This window comes from Oenanthe melanoleuca, chromosome 9, assembly GCF_029582105.1.
Source record: "Oenanthe melanoleuca isolate GR-GAL-2019-014 chromosome 9, OMel1.0, whole genome shotgun sequence".
In the NCBI taxonomy this organism is placed as follows: Eukaryota; Metazoa; Chordata; class Aves; order Passeriformes; family Muscicapidae; genus Oenanthe; species Oenanthe melanoleuca.
The window spans coordinates 7598457-7624303 of NC_079343.1; the positions used below are offsets into that span (position 1 = coordinate 7598457).

The 25847-nt window shown below is 43.4% G+C and overlaps 1 protein-coding gene across 3 annotated transcripts in view; it reads right to left on the reverse strand.

Moving 5' to 3' along the window:
• Positions 1-25847, reverse strand: part of EPHA4 (EPH receptor A4) — a 108898-nt gene that overhangs the window by 14437 nt on the left and 68614 nt on the right. For all 3 annotated transcript variants that reach the window (XR_008841198.1, XR_008841199.1, XM_056498951.1), the window contains 9 exons: positions 17801-17925; positions 16471-16630; positions 14680-14791; positions 9530-9588; positions 8651-8764; positions 8285-8470; positions 4398-4459; positions 3656-3865; positions 1027-1176 (listed from right to left, as the gene is read on the reverse strand). Coding sequence is in view for 1 of the 3 variants with exons in the window: in XM_056498951.1 (XP_056354926.1) it covers positions 1027-1176; positions 3656-3865; positions 4398-4459; positions 8285-8470; positions 8651-8764; positions 9530-9588; positions 14680-14791; positions 16471-16630; positions 17801-17925 (1178 nt within the window). In the remaining 2 variants the exon portion in view is untranslated. The remainder of the gene's footprint in view (positions 1-1026; positions 1177-3655; positions 3866-4397; positions 4460-8284; positions 8471-8650; positions 8765-9529; positions 9589-14679; positions 14792-16470; positions 16631-17800; positions 17926-25847) is intronic.

The window sequence follows — 25847 nt, forward strand, 5'->3', positions numbered from 1 at the left end:
TAGTCCAGATGGTATGGTTAAACAGGACATGCATAATTTAAGAATGGTCATTTACAAAAGCTGCTTTTTAATGCCCTCAAGGGGCAGCTATGCCATTGCCACAAGGATGCTCTGACTGATAATCAGAATTGCATTTCCTATGTGTTGGTTTAGATATCCTACAAGAAACAAAATCACCTGAAAGAGTTATAAGCATAGTGGAGCTTCAAGAATTAACTACCAATAGGAAGCCAAATCAAATTCAAGTATCTTTCTCCTAAAGACATTCAGTAAATTTGAGATACACTATGAACATTCAAATCTTGACAGTATTATGATTTGACAATATAAATATATTTGTTTCCCTTTCCTCCATTTTTCTTTAATTGCTATTTTTTTTTTAAATTTGGAAGACCAAACCAAATAAACCCCATGTACAAGGTATAGACCCTAATTTGAGAATCCTCTATTCCATGACCTTAGACAAAGCTTGAAGTACCCAAGGAACTTTAGTTCCGGAGAGGTTCCCTGAGAAAGGGAAAAGGGAAGGGAAGGGAAGGGAAGGGAAGGGAAGGGAAGGGAAGGGAAGGGAAGGGAAGGGAAGGGAAGGGAAGGGAAGGGAAGGGAAGGGAAGGGAAGGGAAGGGAAGGGAAGGGAAGGGAAGGGAAGGGAAGGGAAGGGAAGGGGAGGGGAGGGGAGGGGAGGGGAGGGGAGGGGAGGGGAAGGGAAGGGAAGGGAAGGGAAGGGGAGGGGAGGGGAGGGGAGGGGAGGGGAAGGGAAGGGAAGGGAAGGGAAGGGAAGGGAAGGGAAGGGAAGGGAAGGGAAGGGAAGGGAAGGGAAGGGAAGGGAAGGGAAGGGAAGGGAAGGGAAGGGAAGGGAAGGGAAGGGAAGGGAAGGGAAGGGAAGGGAAGGGAAGGGAAGGGAAGGGAAGGGAAGGGAAGGGAAGGGAAGGGAAGGGAAGGGAAGGGAAGGGAAGGGAAGGGAAGGGAAGGGAAGGGAAGGGAAGGGAAGGGAAGGGAAGGGAAGGGAAGCTCAGAGGAGACTCACATCCTGGTTGGACATGTCCCAGTAGGGCCTCTCCCCGTAGGACATCACCTCCCACATGACGATGCCGTAGCTCCAGACGTCGCTGGCCGAGGTGAACTTGCGGTAGGCGATGGCCTCGGGCGCCGTCCACCTGATGGGGATCTTGCCCCCCTGCCAAGGAAAGGAACCAGGGCTGGTGAGTCACTGTGGCTGACACTGCTCCACGTATTCCAAACACAAAGTGGTTTTTTGTGTGCAGCTCCAGAGCCCTTCCTAAAAACGCATCCACTTTCTCTCCTGCTTGCCATGAAGCTGTCAGATCCGACCAGGAGGCAAAGCTGCCCATCTGTTTTCTTTAGTCATGAGGAGGCAAACCAGTAAATTGTTACATGTATTTTTATCAGCCCTCCAAGAGGTCTCTGCTTAGGGCTATGCTGAAGCCTGAGAACAAGCCAGGGGTTTTACAAAGTATATATTAGAGATTTAGTTGACAAAACAAATAAGTACATGCTGTTAATTACTATTTCCTTGCTTGCCTGTCTGACCTGTTTGGCCTGTTTCAGAAAAATGGGATTATAAACATTTTGCTTTTCAAAAAGGTAAAATAAAGAGAGGATAAACTGGGAAGATTTATGAATACAGTGGTGTTTCTCATGGGCAATATCCCAACTTCTACCAGAGTTGTGAGAAGGCAAGCAAGCCTCTGGGCTCTCCCAGACCCTGGGGGGGGAGTTCAATACCAACCCAGGGTACAAGGCTGCTTTTGATACCTGTTGGAGAAAGCTGCCTCTTCATACAGTACTTCTTTTTAAGCAAATAAAAACACTTGGTCATCTGATTTGGGCCACTGAGGTCCTACACTGTTTAAAAAGGAACTCACTCCATCCTGTTTATCTGATTTTGCCTTAGCTGAGTGATCCCAGGCCAGAGATTTCTCCTTTTGTTTATGCTAATATGCAAGGTGTTTTTAATTGAGCTTTTGGTTTCCTGCAGTTCCATCTGGGGAATGACTTAAGCTGAACAAAGGTTTTCAGGGTTTTTTTTTTCATTTGCTTTTATGCTTTTTTGATTAAGTTTATTTTGGTAGTTTTTTTCCCAGCCATCTCCTAGATAGCTTTTATCCATAACTGAGTGCAGTGTGTGCATACTTAGCAGTATATTGTTCTACTATATCTCCCAAGTGTTTAATATGGACTGGTTCCAAAGCCAAGGGAAATCAAAAGGGGTCCTTCTCTGGGCTGCTTCAGCCTTTGCATCAGGCCCTTTGTGAATCAGGTTGTAGCAATATGTGCCTTGGTGACTGCAAGATGCTCTTGCTTTAATGAGTTACTGACAGGAGCAGAATGCACCATTCTCTTAAAAACATTGCTTTAAAAATTGCATTCTCTTGCAGCCTCTCTGGTAATGCAAAAGCTTTATTCCTCTTTTCAGACACAGATGCACTGACACTGTTTGTACATGGTTGTCATTCTAAAAATTGTCAATAAGCTCTTTATATATTTAGCTGCTTGAGCACAGTGGAGTTAATCCAAATATTCCTGATCCTTCATTACTGATACCAAATGAAGACAATGACTGTAAAGCAAATGTCATTGGCTCTCTCTAATTTACTCCTGAGAGCCGACAATACCATATCTCCATTTGCTGAATTCAAAGAGGAGCTTTTCAGTCATTTCTGTCTTGCCCTTGTGTGCTTGTCTAAACTCTGATTTCCCTGAACACAGCTTTTCAGACCTCTGCTTCTGCTTCTTCCACTTGCCACCCTTATGAGTGAGAGATATCAAGGCTGGCCAGCATTTAATACTACAGGAGTCTATTCCTTCCCTGTAATGAGCTGTGAATCCATTAAAGGATGAGTGTTGGGATTAAACAGCAAGAACTGAGTGCTGCAAACAAACTCAGCACTAGGGAGAACAGATGGAGAATGGCAGATATTTAAAAATGAAGAAAATAAGCAATTAAAAAAAGGAGACTTTATAAACCGGCATTTTTCTCTTTACGTGCATGTTGATATCAGAGGTATTGGTAAATGGCTGGGATGTTGTTTTGTGGCCAGAATACTTGCACTAGCCCTATTCCATGTGCAGCATATTAAAATGGCTTTAGCAAAATTACCTAACAGTGGGATGCTGAAATACAGATAAAATGGGAAAGAAACAAAATATGGGAATGCAGATCTAACACTTTTCCCAATCCAAATCATTTAGGTCAAATTTATGACTGGCTTTGTGATGGGCAAAAGTGGATGCATCTTTTTTATGTTTTTTTGTGGTGTGTCTACCACACACTGTGCTGCATCAAATGTGAGTAAAAGCAGCCACTTGGAAACCAGAAGTATCAGAAGGAACAGAAGTCCAGGCTCTAATTTCTGGCATCATATTTCTGTCACGTGCTGTATCATGATGAAGGAACAAGAGGAATACATGGGTCACATCCTCAGAAAAGAAATACTGCAGTGGCCACTGCTGTAGCAGCAACAGCACATCAATTTATAGGAGCGACAGAGCCCGGGCCAATGTTTACTTTTAGGCTGTGATTTAGGTTTCCACTTGTGACTGAGACTATTTTAAAACAAACCACTGCCACCTCCCACGCAGTCAGACAAAACCAACGTGCAGGCAGGACCACAGGGCCACCTTCCTCCCCCTACCCGAGTGGTGTAAGCTGCCTCGGGGTCGTCCTCCAGCACGCGGGACATGCCGAAATCAGACACTTTGCACACCAGGTTGCTGTTGACCAGGATGTTGCGAGCAGCCAGGTCCCGGTGCACGTAGCTCATGTCAGACAGGTACTTCATCCCTGAGCCAATGCCACGGAGCATCCCCACCAGCTGGATCACCGTGAACCTGCCGTCGTTCTTCTGCGCGCGGGGAAGGGAGAAAACCAGGCGGCGTTAAGCTAAAGGCTGCGTTACTGCCACTGCTGAAAGCGGCAAAGGGCAGAGCTGGGCTTCCCATCTCCTCTCAGATAAATGCAAAGCTATTTCCTCACTCTCCTCACCCCTGTCTGTAATTCACCAGTAAAGCAAAACCCCAGAGGTTCTGTCACAGCTTTCAGTGATGCAGTACCCCGTTTGCAATGAATCTGATTTTAATGAGGCTACAGCACTGCAATGCTTTCAAAAACAGAGCAAGTCAGAGCTGTTCACACTAAACATGGATTATTTAAGATCCTGCTATTTTAAAAATTAATTTATCTTATATTCTTCCACTTCATATTTATTCTGGTTTTCGATAGAAGCAACACCAGAAAACAGAATTTCCCAAATACAAACATAATTTCTTTAAAACTGTGCAAGTTTCAGTATCATTCTGAAGAAAAAAATAAAAGAAAGAAAACCAGAAAATGCTTCCCAGTATAAAATCTCCTTAGCTTTTGAAGAAATCACCTACCCTGAGGAAGGCATCCAAGGAGCCATTCTCCATGTACTCAGTTATGATCATTACTGGTTTACCTAGAATGTGCAGAAAGAAAAACACAATTCCTTGATGAACACCAATGCTAATGGGATAAAAATGGCTTGCACATGATTTTACTGCCAAGACACCTGGCTTACACAATCTAATTTAATTTGAAAAGCACCGAGCTTATGCCTCAGCTGTGGGGAGCAAGAGATGAAATATTATAGGACAGAAACATTTAAAGAGCCCATCTGGAAGGTTAACCCTTTGGTTGACTCATTGACAAGGTCTTTAACTAAAGTGGCTCCTGTTCTCTAAGGAATATGTGAACTGATAACTGAGAACTAAGAAACAAAGATCTGTCCAAACCTGACAAAAATCTTTAGTGTAATAAATTGCTTGTAGAGCAGAAAATGGAATTTGTGAATGCTTTGGTCTCTCTGTCTTTTTTGAAAGATCAATGCTTTAGGCAACTTGGAAGCTGCCAGGAGCTACAAGGTATTCCAAGACAACTGGATTCAAGAATGAAAAATACAGTCTTTTCCTTTCAACCTTCTCTGTCCCTCAGTGTCTCTCATTATTTATAAAAGAGCCAAAGTCATTTTCCTGCTGAAGTCAGCCAGGGGTGAAATGATTCAGAGCCCTGTGTCACACACAGACTCAGCAGCACCCAGCTCCCCACACTGCAACAGGGGCCAAGCTGGGCAGCCAGAGAAGGGCAGTGTCACTGATGGGGGATGCTTTCTAGGCACTCTCCTGCCTAAAACAGCAGCAAATACACAAATAATGCTTCATGTTGTCTTTAAGAGTTTTATAAAGGTCATACAGCACTGAAACTGAGAACATTGCAGTGCACACAAGGAACACTAATCATTTCATGGAGTTACATCCTACTGCACATACATACAGGTATTTGTAGAAATAGGTCTGATAAGATCTCAAAAGAGCAATGGCAGAAGTACAGAAGTAACTCAGCAAAGGTTGAATGGCAAAAGCCCAGTCCCAAGATGAGCATCTGACAATCAATGATGTCTGGCATGGCAAACTCTCCTCCCTCTTAGGCTTTACCCACAGGAACTATAGAGTTTTCTTCCTAAATAAAAGATGGTGTCCCAGAGAAACTCAGCTTTTACTTCCTGGAGCAGGTCTGAATAAGCGAACATTATAGGGAAAGAAGTCTTCAAAGGCCAGGCCACCTAGACTGTAGATACCTTAACTGTATCCTGGCATGGGAGGTATCAGAACTACTTAATTTTTCCTTGCTTCTATCACCAGCAAGGATCTGCTCCAGAACAACCATCTCTAAAAATTACCCTACCGTGAAATGTTGCAGCATTTAAAGTTCCCCTAATAGTTTCTACCTCAGTGCATCTTTCACCAAGATTCTTTTCCCTTCATTTGTCAGGGATTTCTGGTTCTGAAGTAACCTTATTTTAATTAGAAAACCATATGCTATAAGGACTGACTGCAGAAACATTTTACTACATTTCACTTAGGCCAACACCCATGTGTGATACATAACTTACTTCACCCATCATTACTTATTTCAACTTTCTGGTCTCAACCTATCCTTTACAGGCTTTTTTTACTACTCCTGCTTTTACTACTCCCTTCCCTGCTGGTACCCAAATTCTTACTGTTTTGGTCCCATGCAAACCTGTGAAATGCCATTATTGAATGTTGCAGAGAAGCAGTGGTATTGCATAAAGCAAACTGCTCTGGATGAAGGGCTGAGTGACCTTGATTGAGCACATTCTGAAGGAAAAGGGTGTGATAAAGCATCATCCTCCTTCTAATTCACCTTTAGAAAGCATTCTTTGGTAGAAAGAGGAAAATCTTCAACCAAATCTGCATATGGCACTGTTTCATTTATCCTTTGCAACTGCTACAGCAACCCTTCCACTGAACAAATACAGCTAAATGAGTATTAATTAACCTTCTTCAATCAAAAGATACTATGTCAATGTAGAAGGGAAAAATGGAAGACTCTTTCAGTGCATTAACATGTAATTTCATTACTCAGGCACTTCTTTTGCAGGGGAGGGGGGATAGAGAGAGGAGGGAGAAGTTACCATCAGCGAGTCAATTATTAAAGTACTTGACTAGCAGCCAATAATTTATTCATGGTTTTTTGCTGCCTCTCTCAACCCCCATCTATACCACTATTTATCTCACATTTTAATTTTCAGTTTATTAAATGCATTCATTTATCACAGCACTCAGAAAGCCCATGGAGAAATGGAGATAAATGTGTTCTTAAGTAGCCCTGTTTCCCCAGGAGTGCAGCCTGGAGGTAACAGAGCTGGGCTGCTGCTGGAGCATCACTTACTGGGAGCCAGCAACAGAGCCCTGCCAGGTCACACTGCCACCTCCTCGGTGAACATTCCCCATCATTTTAATTCACTGACAGCTGCATTATGCAAATCAGCACGGGCATTTATAAGTGCTCAGGGGCTTCCAGCCTCAGTGGGATTTCAACACAAAGATTCCCCTGTTGTCTCTCTTTTACTGAGGTGCTAAAAGCATTGCTGTCTGAGGCAAACACTGTGGCCTGATCACAACCCTCCTCCCCTTTGCTGTAACAATCACAGAGAGACACTCAGACATTCCAAATTTAAACAGAGTACTGTATTTTTAGTTTTGAGGGAGGCTCCCAATAAAGGATGGCCAGAATTAGTCTGAAGTGCTCTTTGCCTTTAAAAGCAATCTGCCACACACTGTATGAGCCATTTTCAACTGGTGAGAGAAGGAAAACCAGGAGACAGCAGCACAAATGAGCAGGGCTAAGATTTCCAGAAACAAAAGTGGCAGAGTAAGTATCAGCTCTCACTCTTACAGAGTTTTACAGTGGAACTGATGGTTTTGATAACCCTCTATGAGAGGTACTTTGTTTTTCTAGTGATATTTTACTTTTTAACTTTTCATCCATCTCGAATTTTAATTGCTCCCACTATTAATACCCTGAATTCATATTCCTCGTGCTGCAGAAGGTGAGCTTCACAAAGTCCACTCTGACAGCAGCCCACAAGATCACTGCCTGCTTTCTATGCTACCCTGAGCCCCAGCATCCAAAGGGTCTTTTAGGATTAGCAATCAGAGCCAGGCTTTGCCACCACACTACCCAGGGCAGCTGGAGCAGAGACAAAACCCACACCATGGCAGTGGCACCTTATCAGGTCAGACCAAGCACTTTTGTCCCACAGGTGCATTTTCAGCTCTAGCCTACAGACAGCACCCAGCAAGCACTGTCACTCTTACAGCACAGGAACACTGACACACTTAAAAAAACCCAAACCAAGCAAACAAAAAGATGGCCCAGGTAAATTCTGCAGAGTGAAATTAGCACACCTGTAAATCAGAAAACAAATAAACAAGTTTCACACTAAAATAGCCTACTTCATTTCAAAGGCTTGCTCCTTACATCTGTGCTTTGTACTTTGAACATATGACTGTGTAGTTTTGTTTTGGTATTTTTCCCCCATCATTTTGAATTCTTCACTCACCATCTGCTTTTGCCTATCCTGTAACAATCATCTCAGTCTAGCAAAGATGTGAAAGATGCCTGCTTGGCATAGCAAGAAGGGATAAAAAAAAAAAAAGCCAACCCCTGCAGTATTAATTCCCTCTACAAAACCTTGTACAAGCTGCCTACAGATAGAGTATCAGTTGAAACCATAAACCCATTTATAGCTGACAACAAGATTAATGACTTGTCCTGCACTGATTTCCTCCTATTAGCTATCAGTGGATCTGTTCCATCTGTCATTTTACAGGAAAGAGGGTAAGAAGGAGAGAAAAAAAAAAGCCAGCACACACCACACAGACTTAATTTCTCGGTGACTTCCAAATTGGACTTGTCATGAAAATGACCTACTTACATTTAGTAACTACACCTTCCAAGTGGATGATATTGGGGTGGTCAAATTGTCCCATGATACTGGCCTCACTCAGAAAGTCTCTCCTTTGTTTATCAGTGTAACCAGCTTTTAGAGTCTTGATAGCAACACAGATCTCTCTTTTTCCTGGCACTTTGAGGCGTCCACTGCACACTTCACCAAACTCCCCTTAAAGAAAAAGGCACAAGAATCCATGGTCACAAGCCTGAAGCATGCACTTGTGTTGTCAAACTATTATGTCAGTTTATTTGGGAGAATTGTCATACAAAAATCATAGGATAACACATTCCCTAAAAGCAAATTTAAAAGTGTATTTACAGAAAAAAATGCAAAAGTTCTGGCACTTACCCACACCAATAACTTTTTCAATCTTTATGCAGGAGGCATCAATTTCTTTGGCAAATTCCCTCACAGCTTGGTTTGGATCCTCATATGTAAAAGGATCCACATATGTTCTAACACCTGCAAGGCAGAAATGTTTTATTTGAAGTCACTGATCTACATGCTGCTGAACACAGAACATATGAGACTGAAGCCTTAATGATATACAACAGCAAAGAGAGTGTACAATAAAAATGTACTGTAAGCCAGGAATGACTGATAAGGAAGGAAGAAAGGACTTAAGTATTCTTCCCCCTGGTGCAATATTTTAAAGTGTAAACATTTAATATTTCCCAATATTGATGTAAGGAATCAGGCTTTTGCCAATTAATGAGCTTCACAATTCACTGCCATCATTAGCAGAGTCTGTTATGGACTATGAGACTAAAGCATGTCCCTTTTTCCTATGGGAGCCAGGGAATTCTGAGCTCAGGTACTGGATTTGGTAATGGAAGAAACAATAGGATTCAGTGCTGGAAAAAAGGCAGCAAAGTTCACATCCACTTTCCTGCAGGATTGCCTCTGGCCCATTCAGAAACTGCTTTAGCAGAGTGTTGTGGGAAAAATCCTGCCTAGAAATCAAGTGGCTAGGAGCAGGTATCTTTCATGGCAAGGAACAATGGAAAAATTTGATAAACCCTTCTCCTGTCTGTACCCTCAGAACATTTTACCCAAATACTTCTATTTTCCCTGTTACTAGAGCAAATAAATGTTGAACCTGGATGTTTGCAAGAGGAGAAACCAAAAAGAGGAATGCAATCCCTTATTTCCCGAGCACAGAACATGAGCCATGTTTTACAGCCCAAACCAAAAGCCCCAAAAGCCCCAAGCAGCAGGGCCTTTTACCTTGGTTCAAGTGCTTCTCCTCGTCTGCCTCTTGCTTTGCCTTGCTGTACTTACTGCGCCTGTCAGAACAAAACACAGCATGTCAGCTCAGAGTAAGATCTCACCCTGAGACAAGCTCAGCAGTCCTGACCTGCAGAGGCTTGAGCTGCTGGCACTGCCACAGCCATGACACACCACACAGCCAGGGCAGGAGGATCCTCACACTCCTCTAGGTGCTACTGGCACCAACAGAGCACCAAAGGAAACACAAATCCATTTATACCTCAGCCTTCAAAGAAAGAAAAAAAAAGAGTTCATGCTTCGGCTAGTTTTTCTTCAAACTTGCTTTTGCAATTGAGGGGCCAAATTGCTTTTTAGCACTATCACACAGGGATTTAAATGCTACAACAGAGGTGTTTTGGTAGATTGACTTTCAGACATCATTAGGTAAATGCCAACATCAATACACTTATTTAACTGCAAATTTAAAACTGCAAACAAGTCTCTTAACACAGAAATCGGGATCTCAGCAGAAAAAAAAGAAAAACCACCAACCCTGATCATCAAAAATGAAGATCCCAAGGATTTTGCTTATTCTTTTAATCACTGCTTAATTGAAGAGGCTGAAGAACTCCTGATGGCAGACCTCTTCTAACACTCTGAGCTGGAGGCAATAACATAGCAGAGTATGTTAATTCTATAGATTACTACTTCTACACCTACACCTGTGATATTGTAATCTAGTTATGTATTTAATTAGTTCAGCTTTCAGCTTCAATGGACAAGGAGCACTATGAAAAGCTAATACAAGAAGTTAGTCCATTAGGGAGGATATTTAGGAGTCTGCTCAGCCAAATGTGTAGGAATTTGAAGCTGCCCAGCACCCAGTGATATGCAGATGCAGAGAAATGATTTGGGCTTTTACCCATCCATCCTTGGATGTCCAGAACCAAGAACAGAACAGACACTGCTGAAGAGAAGGGTTTACTGTTGCTTACTCCCAGTTTGCCTCTTCCTGGGAAATGCAAGATTCCCAGTCAGACCCAGCAGAGCTGGAGTGGAGAGAGGAGGGAAGGCAGAAGGAAAAACCAAGCCTGGAGAACAGGAGGTGAGACTGGCACTGCCAGCAATGTGCAGCTGCTGCCTGGAGTGGGGCAGGGGACAACCAGACCTGCCAGGGACATTGGGGTGAGACTGGGTTAATTGACAGGCTGGAAATGGTGAATATGGAGAAGAGGAAAATGGGAGGAGGTACAACAAAAACCTGGAAGATGTGAGTTTAAAGGGGTCAAAAAACTCACAGATAACAGGAAGAAAAGACATAACTGAGAGCCTCACTTGCAGCAAATCTCCCTGAGTCTTACCATACCTCTCCTGTCAGCAAAACCCCTCTGCCCCTTAGCAAAAAGCATCTCACTTCCCACTCTGCACCTGCCCTGTGGGGAGTGGCAGCTTCCCACTGCTGTCAGCTGGGAGCCCATCTCCCAGCCCTTGCCTTTGCACTCCTCGTGCTGGGTCACATCGTACAGCACACTGTGCCAAGGGTAAAAAAATATAAATTAACCATGAAACGGAGGGAAAAAATCCTGTTTGACATGTGAAAGCAACCTGATCTTTGAACCAAGCACTGCAGCTCCCAGCATTGACAGGACTTGTGATCAGACAGAAAAAGCAGGAACACATACAACCATAAACCAATGGGAGCTTCTTTTCTTGACACAAGTAACTGAAAAAATGGCTACAATCACAAGAAGAGCATTATTAAAACCCACACTGGATCCAAACAGCCATTTAAACAGTTTATTTGCCCCAGAATTTACAGCAGTGGTATAACAGAGCTGAGTGAAATGATGGGATGATGTTCTGCTCCCAGCTACTGAGCTGAGCAAGAAGGAAGAGGCAGCACAAATCTCACCCAAGGCCACAAAAGACCAGGCCAACTAAGGGGACTGCAGAGATGGTTTCAGGCATTATACAACTTCTCTCAAAAGAAAAAAAAAAAAAAATGGGAAAAAGAAGATGCTGCATTTTAATCAGGATCCTTCAAATTAATTTTATTAATGTTCAGGCACAGATGGGAAATACAAAATGCAAACAGATTTTGCATGAAAGCATTTTAAGTATGAAAAAAATTCTCTTTATCTTATTTTTAAAAAGTACAAGCACCCTCACAACAGATTAAAAAATAACCTTCCCCCACTAAAACTCAAAGACAACAAAAAGCAAAGGGAAACAAAGGGATTACTGTTCAAGCAATGTAATTGTAGCTTACTAAGTTTAAATAATACCTTCTAAATTAACTAGCTACTTCCACCTCTGTCCGGGTCACCTGCTGACCTCTCCTGCCTGGCTCTGGGCAGGACACTGCTGAGTGCCATTGTCCTGCAGAGCAGCCAGGAGCCCCAGCCACAGGGCACAGGCTGGGGAGCTCACCTGAGTGCCAGAAGGGAGCCTTTGTCACAGACCTGCACCCCTCCTTCCAGGGATTTGGGCAGTGCTGATTAAGCAGCCAGCATTCAGGGAAAGAACACAGAGGCTTTCAGGAACTGCAGGGGTCAGAGACAGGCAGAGCTACAGGTGGGGCTGCTGATGAGGAGGAGTTAACAGCAGGGGGAATTTGCAGGCACTGAGGTGAAACAGCAGGACCTGGTTCCATGGCCCTGCTCCCTCCTCTTTCCCACACAGGGAGGGGCTGGGGGGGCTCAGCACTGGGCTGGCACAGCACCTGATCCAACAGCACCAAAAAACATGGAAAATGTGCCAGCACTGCAGAGACAAGCCAACCTGTCAGCTGGAAGAATTTCTGAGAGAAACTTTCACATCACCAGAGGATTTGGTCAGACCATCTTACTCCTCACTCCTCACCAACTTACTCTCCCTTTTAGAAGGTGTTTCTGTTTTACACTTCCCCAAATCCTTTACAACTAATTTTGAGATGCTGCAATCTCCCCCAGCATTCCTTCAGTGGGGCTTAGGAACACCCAGCCATGTCCTGCCTGCTGCTCCAAGGATGTCCCCATCCAAACCAGCAATAGGCAGATTGGTTCTTGCATAGCAGGACAGAGCCAAACAGCTAGAGCTGCCTCAAGGCAAAGTCCTTTGACTAATTCTGCTGCAAAGATGAATTTTGGGATTTGAATGATGTCCTTAAAAAAGTGTGAGGCTAAATTATCAGCAATAAGCCAGTGCTCCAAAGGGGGCACCCACAGCATATGCCCAGTTCCCACATTTGGCTCGTGGATGCAGAGAGGCCATGTCTGCAGGCCAAAGCACGGGTTTGATTGTACAAATATGACTTTTAGGTCATGGTTAGATTACAAAACCTTCTCAACAGGGACTATCTGGACAGAAGAGCTTTTTCTCATCTGAAGTAATTTTGGAACAAAGTATAATTATTTTGCTATTAACTTCTGCTGGCGAAGGAACATCATGAAATATCCCCAAAGCCCACACCTCTAAATGACATTGTGATAGTGGTTAAAATCATTAGAGTAACAGTGAATGTTAAAGTAGATTCTGTTTACTGAGAGCTACTTCCAGCTAGTGGAGAGCTGTGTATTGAGGGCTATTAATTAGCAAGGCACGTTGCATTAGTATGCACAGAGCAGTTTCACTGTCCTGGTATTTGACTCCTCTTGCTCTGTCTTCCCCCTTCCCTGGCCCCTCTGAGAGATACCAGTGCAGAGCCACAGGACATCCCCATGGCCACCAGGATGCTTTTGTCTCCACTGCCACAGTGCCTGGCCCAGGCTTTGTCCCTGCTGCCCACCTGCCCAGTGGTGCTTTGTGGGCAGAGCTGAGTGAGCAGCCAGCCCTGGCAGAGCTGTCAGCACCTGGCTCCAGCAGCCTCTCCTCTGACAGCTTTATGCCCATCCTAACGAGAATCAATACCAGGGCAAGGGGTTGACAGTTCATTTTCTAAAGAGTGATCCATTGAGGGCCAATCACCAAGAAGTGTTTATCAGCCTTGGGAAGAGACATTTTTTTAGAGGGGGAGAAGGGGAAGGAATCATCTCAAAGCAGCTCGACAGGCTCAATTCTCCAAGGTGGCGACTCATAATTAGAAATCCAATGTATCCTGCTATCAATCCTACCTTAAATAATAAAGTGATCAATAAAAGCAGAGAGGAGATTAAGTCATCAAGCTCAGTGATGCTATTTTCTGTTGCAATGGCTTTTAATAAACCTGTCTCTCCACACCACATTTTCATATGTTCTGCTCCTCTTTCCTCTTGCCAGCATGGAGGCTTTGAGTTGAACACCCACAGAAAGTGATCACAATGCATGTCTACTTTCCAGATATTACAATCACAGTCATTTAACTGCTCTCTAGGACAATTTAAAGAGTACAAATGAAGAGGAGTTTGAGCGCATTTACAGCTGATGCCATTAAACTGACCAACAGAGACTGACAAAATGTGCATCCCTCAGATCCCAGGCTTCAGATGCAGTAATGACACAACCAGTTTTATCTCAAAATTACACTGAAGCAACATCATGCTGATCTTTTTAAATGAGACTGAACACAAAAATGAAGACAGAAACACTCACACTGTGTTTCTGCTACACTGTCCTCCCACTCACAGGATTGTTCCTGATGCCTGGGTTGAATTTGGGAGAATGAACAAGCACTTGGTAGAAGATTATGGTACTGCATTGATGAAATAATCATCGATCCAGCTCTGCTGTTACTGCATCTGATGCTGAATGCCTGGCTTCCATTTTACAGTCATATCCCCTCACACAGGAAGGACTAACACAGACTCACAGACTAACACAAAAATCACAGCATAGCAGTCTGATGGCTTGGTTAACAAAACTGCCATTGTTTATTCCCTGTCCATCAGGAGTCAGTCCAAGAAAATCTACTGTACCCATACCCATTAAACTTAACTTCAAATTACACTAACCACAAGTCTCTAGCTGGCTTGCTTCTCAATGCCAGTTATTGGAATCAGCTTTGCATTTGAAGGGCAAATAGAGCTGGAACTATTGCCATTACATCACATGCTGCTTGGTACTAATGTCGAGAAGATCAAAGCTACATGGGAGAAGGCTTGTAATGCAAATGTACTGTTTATGATGCTAATCAAAGAATTTAGCTTTGTTTGGAGGAGACAAAAAGCTCCCTGATGAAAGAGAGAGAAGGAGAGGGAAGCTTAAGTTCTTACCTCCTGCTGATGACAAAGGCTGCAATGAGAATGACCACAAGAACAACACTGCCAGCCACTGAAACAAGAAGCACTGTGGGGTTGGTACCATCGCCAATGATGGGGGAAGGAACTGAAAACAGAAACAGAGCATTTGTGTCAGACAACCTCAAAAAATCAACCTAGGTAGAGCTCAATGAGCTTTCTGGCTGACCAAGGCAGTTCAGAGTAGCACTCAAATCTACTTTCAGGCTTTTATTATATAGTTATTTGACACAATTTTCCAACAGGGTGCTAATGAGCTGAAGACATGATGTTTGATAATGATTTGGGGACTTCACCAGGAACAAGGACTCCCTCTCCTTCTCCCCTCCAGGGCTGCTCAGAGGGTATAATGACTATATTTTTTGCTTTTCTAATTGCTTTCCACACTTCTTTTCTCCTCCTTTTTCTCTCAGGGGGGCCAGATGATAACTCTGCAACTGACAGTAGGAGAGTAAGTTATTTTAAAATGTCTACTCTCCTCCTGATGGATTGTTTTCAGTTGTTAACATCCTGAATGATATTGCCACTAACTGGCATGACCTTAACTTGATTTAATGAGACCTGTATGTCCAAAATAAAATAGGCTTGGTCACAGTGCCTTTCTGCCACTGAAAAGCAAACATTTTGGGGGCTAAATCTGCATGTTTCCTTGAGCAAAGTGAAAAGCCCTACTGACAATGCAGTTTGAACATTCTTGTCTTTACATAGCTGTCTAAGGAAAAGTGCAAATATGGGAGCTGATGTAGGACACCTAAGTGATCTATGTTGATAGCTTGTAAAGGGGAGTAACAGGGCTCTATTCTCCTTGAAATAAGACATTCCAGAAACGTGCAAATGTCTGTTTTTACAGAAAACCGAATCTCTGAAGCATCAATGGCTTCCAAGTATTTATGGGGTGCCCGTTTCCTTATGCCACAGGGAAGGACAGTCATTGCTAGAATCTACAATACAGCAGCTCCAAATAGAAGTCTGGGGACAGCTCCATAGCACCTCTAGCAGCCCTGTGACCATGGAGGAGCATTTTCCATGGCACACATGCCACAGCCCAAGCACCCAACAGGAACCTCCCAGCTCCCACCCAGCCATCCCTGCACTGTGTGCTGGAGGGGGAGCAGCAGAGCCCAGAGTTCCATGTGTAATATATGTTATGATGTAATTCATGTCAGTTTGTAAATTAATGTCGAATAAATAATGTTTGTACGAATAAAGTAATAAAAAAAACCCCTTGGAAACAAAAAACCGAGGAGGAAGGGACAGAGATTGCTAAATTGCAACATTGTGACCGCCAACAAAAGCTGAGGAGCTTGGATTAACTAGGAAATAGACATAGCCCCAACAACAAGTAAATAGACATAGCCCCAACGGAGATGGCTCTGTCCAGGGAACACCCAAGCCCAACAAGTACTGTAAACTGAGATCTGCACTCATCAGAATTCATCGTTCCCCAGAATATGGTTTTGTCCAGACCAACGCAGGGAAAGAAAACTACATGAATATGTGGAACAACGAAAAGAAAGACAGACCTCTGCTCCAGGCCAGGAAAACTGTATAAAAACGGGACTGGCCAAGGCAGCTTAGTGAACACTGGGGGATCGGATGCGCTAGAGCTCGGATCAGAGCGTGTTCCCCCAGTGCCGACCCCGGGCTGTCCTTCGCGATTGCGGCTGTCGAGGACGGTATTCCGGTCGCGAAACAAACGACCGCTTGTTTTGATGATATTTAATCTGGCTGAATCTCTGCGTCACCCACACCGCGTGGCAGCGGTACCTGTGTTGGTGGTGAACTCGAAGGGGCCGCTGAAGTCGCCGTAGCCCGCCGCCGTCCTGGCGCGCACGTGGAACACGTACGAGGTCAGCGGGTTCAGCCCCTTGATGTCCGTGTTGCGGGAGGCCGTCTTCACGATGCGATAGCTGCGCTCGTTCTGGTCCTGCGGCGCCACAGCACAGCGTGAGCAGGGAAAACGCAACGCCTCCCTGCACCCTGAGCCTGAACCCCGCTGCCCTGCCAAACTGCCCTGGTGAAAGACCGTGAGTAACAGCAAAGGAATTCCCAAAACACATCCCTTGCTCAATCCCCGCAGCACTGAGTGCTGCGTGGGGCTCCGAGCCAGCCAAAAAAGGAGGATGAGGCAGTAGGTATGATGCTCATATATCACTGATTATTTAAGAAGTCTCACAATGAAAACCTTTGGAAAACAGCCAAGCATTCAAATAGGATCCTCTTGATGAACAAGCACATTTTACTCACACATGCTGGCACTTTCTTTTTCTTCCTACCAGCCAGAAGACATATAAAAAAATGATAAAAATATTTTTAAAAGAAAAGACTTAGAAAATGTCTTCCAAACAGTCCATTACTAAAAATTGTTCTATTTTTGGCTGGAAAATCTATCAGAAAATGTAATAATCCAGCTACCCTGAAAATCAGATGCCTTTTTCTGTATGTGGAAAGCAAGTAAGTGATTTTTTTTTTTTAAATAAAAAAAATTAGAAGCATGCATGTGCATGTGAGAGACAGCGCACACAAGCGAGAGCAGGTAATTGTTCATTTTTGCAGAGAGCTTTCAAAGAAAATAGCTCTTTTCATAATTCCCTACTTGAGAAGGTATTTGGAGGAATAACATCTCCCTCTAACTTGGAAAGCATGAAGAATCTAATTTTCTCTCCTTATTCTCTATTAAAAGCCAGCCAGTCCACACTATCACTCTAAGCACAGGCTGTCGGCAAACAGATCTTATTATTATGACTCTGTTATATACTTCATTATTATACTTCTGTCTATGAAGTAAAGCTAATGTCTCACTCCTGCCCAACATTATTGACTCTCATTATAAATGTGGTTGCTATAAAAGCTCAGTTTCTAGGTAGGAAAGAAATAACAAAATAAACTCATACCATACAGCAGGTATAGCCTACGAGTCTTACTTTTTCAAGCAACCATTCAAGTGCATGAAATCCTTAATTGGATTTTATTAAACTGAATCTATTCGGTTTCAAATTATGGAATCCTATCTGGAAATAAACTGCAGTGGAATGAAGTAAAAAAGCTTTGCCCAAGCCCAAGGGGAACTCCTTGCTTGTCCATTTCTGAGCAATACCTTTTCATAGTATTTGACCTCATACTCCAGGATGACTCCATTTGGCCTGTCAGGCTCCAGCCAAGCCAAGGCAACGCTGTGCCTTGTTATCTCCTTAGCCTGGATCAATGCAATCGGGGACGGAGCTGCCAGAAGAAAAGAAAACAAAACAACATCATAAGCAATAATTTACTTTTAATGAGGAACATGTATTTTTAGCTGTGACTTTCACAGTATGAGCACTTTCAGAAACTGTGTTTTTCTTGGGGGGTGGGGTGAGGGGAAATTCAAAGCATTAAAGATCTTTCCTGTTTTCTCTACCAAAATTACATTTAATCATCTCTAAGAAAGTTTGGGTTTGGATGCTGGACAGTACTATATAGGTGGGTTTTGAAGTAACAGTTGTCTAAACATTGCAATATTCATGATGCCCAGATAAAAACCTTCATAAGAGATCATGTACTAAAAGGGTCTCTTCTTTTTGTCCTGTGTCATTTTGGTCCACAGTCCTTCTTTTCTTCCATCTCAGAAAATTAACTGATGCTATTCCATTAGCTATTTAAAGGAACTATGAAGCTCCCAAGGTTCCAATCTGGTTTTCTAAAGCTGAGAAAATATTGCCACTGAATTAAGTAAGGCCAGAGTAAAGCTGAATACATATGAATTTGGTCCCTCCCATTAAAACCAGGAAACTTGTATTTCAAGAGTCTGAGCCAATTTGTGCCTCCTAACTTGCCCTGCTTACACCCAAATCTGTGAGCAGCCAAGGGCCAGATTCTGGCTTTGGTAGCTCCTTTCCAGCCAACAGACAGCAGAGACTGGTCCAGTGTGTGCTGAGATGGCATCTCCTGACCCTGTCCCATGTGGTGCTGCATTGATGCCATGAATAGAAAGAGCAGGATTGCACCACCAAGGGTAAGGGCTGCAGCATTTTTGGAAAAACTCTACCTAGCAACAAGCTAAACTCCAAGACCCTTTAAATTGTATCTGTGTCAGTAATAAAGGCTGCAATGAAGAAGAAAATGGAAAACATCTCTTTGTGCAGCGTGCACTGTCTAAAGAGCCCCTGCTAATGCTGAAGTTCAGGTTTCTGGCTGGCTGGAGGACAATGCCTTCTCCCTCTGCCTGTGATAGCAGCAGATTCATGGCTGCATGGGGAAAGGGTTTTCTGAAGATTTATGAACCCGGCTGCCCCTTTCTTGCTGTTGTGTTGCTGTGTGGTCACATCTCTAGCCAGCTGTTATCAAGCTCTATTGATGCTGACAATAGCTGGTATAAATGGCGGAGTCTCCAGGGATAAAAAGGGACATTCATGAAATTTTTAATCTTATCTAACAAAGCTGTCCTGTATAACCAGAGATTAGAGGTCTCCCTAAATTGAATATATTTCTTCTTTTGTCCCCTGATGCCATAGCTGCTCTTTTTTCCCCATTTCCCTTTCTTTTTGTTTCTTTTTCTACCTTTAACTTTGGGATGACGATCCATGAAAACGTAATAAAGTTAAAAGTATCCTTGAAACAGGTATCCTTGAAAACTAGCAAGAAAGGCAAAGAAATAAAACAGTCACTATAAATGAAAGGAAAATTGAATGTTGAAAGCCTCAAACCCACTTGACCATATCAGACAGTTCTGATGGAAGTGAAAATAACCGGTAGATGCTGCAGTCACAAAAGGGTGTCTCCTCTTGATGTGAAACCATCAGGGAGCTGCTTCCCGATTTACTATTTGACAGTTTGGCATCTCTGTTAGAAATGCCTCCAAAACCTTTATCTCTTTTTTCCTTGTCTGTCTCTCACAGGCAAAGGCAAATACTGAATGACAGAGGAGACTATAAACACAGCCAACAGGGAGGATCCAGGTGTGCTCAATCAAATTATATCTGTGGCATGACTGCAAACCTGCTTAATAACCTCACACTTCCTCAAGAGAGAATCAAACCTTTTTTTAATTCCCCTCTGCAGTAAGAATACTGCTCAGCTAATAAATTAGAAATCGGATTTGTTACCCTAAAACACACATGCACACGCCATTACTGATAAACCAAGCGGAGAGAAATCTGCTTAGTTAATCGCTGCCTCATGCAGGGCAGACAAGCAATTCTTTTTACTGAGAATCCATCACTTATGCTGGTCTGACCTCAAGAACTGTAGAGAGAAAGTTCACTTTCTTTCCCTTATCCTCTCTTTAACCTCCTTGGTTTCCCATTTCATTTCAGCAGGCATCTATATTGGAATTTACTGAGTCCTTCAATATTGGGCTGGTAAGTGCTGTATGAAAACACATTTCTTCTCTTTTGTAAAATGGCTATTTGCAGCAGAAGAATTTATATTAACTAAGCCTTCTTGTGAAAGACTCTCAGCTCTATATAGCTTAACAAGTGCTTTCTCACATTTCCCAAAAATGGACAGCTGATCTTAGGCACTACACCATACTGGAATAAGCAACACGCTCCTGGCCTCCAGGACACAGAGAAGATTTGTACATCAATTCCTTCATTACTCCTCACTCTTTTAAGAGTGGCCCTACTTTTTCCTTCCTGCCCTTTATATGCAAATTCATCTTCCTTAACTTTCAGTATCTTCTTTTGTCCTGGATTCTGCAGATGAGCCATTTGTTCCTGACTTTGTTCTGACTGCACATCCTGCCTCTCCATATGCTATACAGAAATCCTAAGAATGCCAAAGGCCAACTACAGAACTGCCAGAAGCTCTTCAGAGGTGACATCCCTGCAGCACAGACCTACAGTGGTCCATGCAATAGGATGGTGAGCTGAAACTCTGAGGACCTTGAAGAACTGGACCCAGTACCCACAGGGTACTACAGTTATCCCACTGCATGGATACAGTCCTCAGTTACCAATTCCCTTTTATTCATGCAAGTGGCCCTACAAATCAGGTTTATTTTTTCCCTTTGTTTTTCAGCATCCACCAGCTGGACTCCTGGAAGAACAACAGTTTCTCCTTGCTCATGTATTACCAAAGGGCATGAGACTCTGGTCAATATTGCCCAGGACAAAGAGGACATCAGCACTGCCAGCTCAACATGGCACTTCAGGCAGCAGACACAGCCTTCTGAGTGAGCTTGTGCAAAATATTTACATTCTTTGTTCTTCTGCCTTTTGCCTTTAAATTGCCTCTTAGAGATGATGCAAAGATAAATATGTAACAGGTTGTAAAATGATGCTTTGATCACAAGCAGAATAAAAGACAGAATATTCTTCTCTATGTGCGTGGGCTAACTTCATTAGATGCACACATTCCTACATAAAACACATTGAGGACAGCTTGACCAAAAAGGATAATGCACACAATTAAGACGTTCAGTTTCCCATGAAACTTGTGGAAGGGAGTGGGAGATCACTTTTTCTTTCACTTTTTGCACTTTCCTCTACCCTGCTCCCCTATGTTTGGAAAGGAGCAGTAAGCAATGACTTGTTTCTCAACCATCACTGCTTACAGCAGCAAGCTTTCAGCCCCACGTGCACAGACTGCACATACCAAGCTCCAATTCTGCCAGAACAGCCCATTTCACAGAATGAGGTATTTTGGTGTCTGAAAAGGGGTCTCTCCTTGAACAAAAGCACCAAGTGTAACTTTCCTGAGTTCAAAGCTCAGCAGTTCCTCTCCCTTAAGAACCCTGCTCCCTACTGATGTGAATGTTGCAATTTTCTTTCATCTACTTCCTCAATAACCTGCCATTAAACACCTACTAGTAGTTTTATTACCTCAGTTCTGAGCTTGTGGCCTACAGAGAGAGAAAGAGCACAGATGTACTACAAAAACTTCACCCAAATGCCATAAAGCCATATCCCAAGGCTAGCAGGCACTGAATTGTAGCAGTTTTGAGAAACTTTAAAGGATGGCAGAGGCAGAGTGTCAGTTTTTCATTACTGGTTCAAATTAGGAGGGGTGGGGGAGAATGGAAAGGGGAAAAAAAACCAGGAAATAAATAGATGCAATAAAGTCTCTGGCATGTAGGCATCCATGAGTGAAAACAGCCCTTTATAAAACTCCAGCACATGAGTACTCAGATATCAAAGATACACAATGCCCACTGTTTCAGTGAAGATGCCTTCTTGCCCACAGCAGGGTTTACTTTCCACTCCCCATGATTTGAATTTAAATGGATCTTGTTTACTCAAGGGGTCTTTCACTGACTGAAAAATATACCCACAGTTTGTACATTATCTCAGCTAAATTCAAATAACATATTTAAATTTAATTACTTGAAGCTTAGGGGTTTTCATGCTTTTCTTTATTCCCTCAATTGCACACAACACTTATTTGTTCTTATCAATGGCTATGCACTTTGTCAAGCCTCAAAATTAAATGCTTGAAAGCACTAATGATGTTACTGTGATTAAGGGTTTTTACCTTCCAGGGTAGATACTAAAAGCCTGCTCCATTATTAATTACTAAAAAAAAGAAAAAAAAGAAAAAATATTTCTGAGAATCTAACACTGAAGAAGAGTCCTCTTAGAAATCAAAACGAGAAAATAAAAGGTCTTCCATTAAAAAAAAAATCTTCTCTTGATTAGGACATAATTTATTTAAGGAACCTAGAAAGGAAACATTTCAGGTTTTCTGTTTGACTATTTATCTTGTAATACTGTGGGTATTTACATGAGATTTTATAAATTATATTTGTAAATAATCTCACAGCAGGAAAAGGATATGCAGCACAAAGAATCAAATATGGTTTTAATGATTTTAAAGGTCCATGCTCTGGGCTCTGATCAGATTCTGATCATTTTATACATGAAAGAGGAGATCTTAATTGACTAGCTGTCACATGGACTTCAAATTGAGGGAAGAGAGGAATGTCCAACCCTCTTTAGTTACACGTACCAGAATAAATAAAAGAGGGCAGTTCTCTTTCAGAGAATCACTGATTTGTTAGAGTTGGAAGGGACCTCTGGAGACCATCCAGTCCAATCCCCTGCCAAGGCAGGGTCACCTGGGCAGGTTACATAGAAATTAATCCAAATGGGTTTGGAATGTTGCCAGAAGGAGAGACTCCATGACCTCCCTGGGCAGCTGTTCCACTGCTGTTCTTCTTCATGCTGAGGAACTGCCTGTATTTTAGTTTTTGGCCATTACTCCTTGTCCCATCACGAGGCTCCACTGAAAGGAGCCTGGCACCATCCTCTTGGCACCCCTTTGAGGTATTTGTATGCATTAGTGAGATCTCCTCAGTCTTCTCCAGACTAACCAGACCCAGCTCACACAATCTCTCCTCATAAGAGAGATGTTCCAGACCCCTCATCATCTTCGTGGCATCCACTGGACTCTGTCCAGGAGCTCCTTTTCATTTTTATACTGAGGAGCCCAGAACTGGACACAGCACTCCAGATGTGGCCTCATCAGGACCAGGAAACATTTTAGCATGACCAAGTTCCAAACATATGCACAGCATACGTACAAGCCACGTATGCCCAGCAGGATAAGCACAGGAAAGGCTCCTGCAGATGTGTGAGGCGATGTGCACCCCCAGATTTGATGTCTGTGCAGTCTGGAGAGCCAAGCTGGAGTCTGGCATTGCCATTGCTCACTGTCAGCACCACAGCTACGCCTTCCTAGCAACCTGCCAGAGTCTGCGGGCTGCCCGAGCACTTTAGAAACTAACCACATGCATATTTGGGGCTTTTTTCATTATTCCCTCTGCAAAAGTGCAGAAAACATTTGTACTGGTGATGATTGGACCAGGTTAGGACTTGGACAAGGATCTAGGGGAACTTGCTCAAGCGAGCCATGGAAGCTTCCCAAGGCATTCCCAGCGCTGTGCCTTCCCACCGTCTGCCTGTCCTTCCCCAGGAATGAGGCTGCCAGGAGCACCTCCCAGCCTGGAGAGCCATGCCAGCACTCAGGCCAGCACCTCAGTGCTGGAAGCAGAGACTTTAAACCTCCTGTGCCTGTGGAGTAAAGTGCCCCAGGTCATCCACCCACACATGGAAATCCTGGCCAGGCAGAGAAGCAGGGTGACAGCTGAGCTTGGCCTCTCTCTCCCAATCCCTTTAACACTGCTGAACTGAACTTCCCCTCCTTGTTGCTAGAAATTACACTGCTGAGGGAAAGCACCAGCTTGGCCACAGGATATTCTCACAGGATGCCTTCATCCCAAAATAACAGGCACGAGGGATCTGCCCTTACTTTCCAGGCTCTGCAGACCTCTGAGAAAAACAAGTGACAGGCTCTCAAACCTAGGGACCAGCTCACACCAGTTATTTGTAATGATGTGTTCACAAAGAAAGGGGCTAGAAAATGAGATTTTAAAGACTGTTAACACGGTATTATTATGTTTTAAACATTTCCTCTGTTTTAAAGTTTTCATTTCTTGCCTCTCCCAAAAGAACCTGTGCTGCAAATCCTGCCAAACCACAAAAGCTGGCTCTGACTTGCATCAAATCAAAGCTTGAAGGAAAAACCAGGCTCTCAGCAGCAACAAATAGTAGTAGCTGAGGATTATTAGACTGCTGTACTTTTACCAACAAATAGTAGTAGCTGAGGATTATTAGACTGCTGTACTTTTACCACCTAAGTCCAGCTTCATTTCTTGGCAACTTGCAGTGGCTGCTGAGGATCCACAAAGAGCCTGTGTATTTTCTGGGCTGCACATCCAGTTCTGTGTCACTTTTAGCACAGACTAATTCAACATACCAGAACTGCTCTAATTTAGATCAAAACTATTATAGGAACTGAGATGTGACCACAGTTCCCTGTGGTTTACAGCGGGGGATGAGGAAGATTTTGCAAGCCCAGGAGATGGCTTGTTCTGCTGATCAGAGGGCCAGCTCTTGACAGCAATACATTATTTTCAGGTACTGGCTCCTCCAATTTTGAAGGCCAAATAATGATGTCAGCTTATGCAATGCAGACCTGGAATTAGTCCAAAGATCTGAATCTGCAACCTACAATCCCAAAGATTGCCTTAAACCAAAAGATTATAGAATCTACACAGCATTTAGCAAAAGATTTGTATTGCAACTCAAGCATGGGGTCTGTTTCGTCTGAAAACTGCTTGTTTTCTTTCTGCTAGCTTGCTAAGAAATCCTGTTGGCATGTTCTGACAAGGGTAACTTAATAGTTGCCAACAGAAACATGGCAGAATACTGTGTATTTCCTGTATGTATGAATGCCAGTTTAAAACAAACAGGAAAACAAGCCTTTCAGTTGGAAGGCAATTTATAAAATCTATCTGAACATCACAACCACTTAAAAAACCCCAGCATCAAAACATTTCTAAATGCTAGAATGATTAACATGGAAGGGTGAACATACTTTGAGCTGCTCCAGAAACTCCAGAGCTATAATAATTTGTTAAGATGGGGAATTAGTCAGCAGCTGTCTGACCTGAGCAGCTCTGGAGCTGCTGGTCACAAAGCAGGTCACGTTGCAGTTACTCTTCCCTCTAGTTGAGCTTGGAATCTGACCCAGTATAAACAACCATAAATTTTGTAGCCTAAAGAAGCCAACAGTGATGCTCCACTGCATTATACTGGCTTGAGAGAAGCAGAAAAAATAGGCCAGGCAATCCATGTAAAGAGAGACTGCTGTGGGCCAGAGCTTGGGTGGGACCCAAGGACTGAATTTTGGGACCTTGTGGGAAGGATGTGCTGTAATCATCCTCTTACTTCCCAGATGCTGGTCCAAGCAAGCACAGACCACCAGAAACCCCTGGTGCTGTGACACAATGTACAGCACCCCTGAGGACAGTGGCTCTGGGGGAGCTGAAAGGAGGAATTAGAGACCATAACCCCCAGTTATTAAAGCAGATAATAATGCTGGAAATGGAGCATTCCCCAACAGTTCAAAATAAGCAGTCTGGAGCAAAATGCCCCATTTAGCATCTTTCCCTCAGGGCAACTCTGCCTTACCCCCACGCCCTGCTGTTCCTCCCAGGGAGCCAGAAGGAGCCTCCAGAGTTAATTCCTCCCCAGAAAGAGCCTGTCTTTCACCCCTGCACTGCTGCACAGGAGGGGGATCTGCTGAGCTGCCTGTTCTAAAGGAACTCCACTCCCCTCAGCCCCTTACACCAGGAAATAAAAGCTACCCTTAAAGAAACAACACTT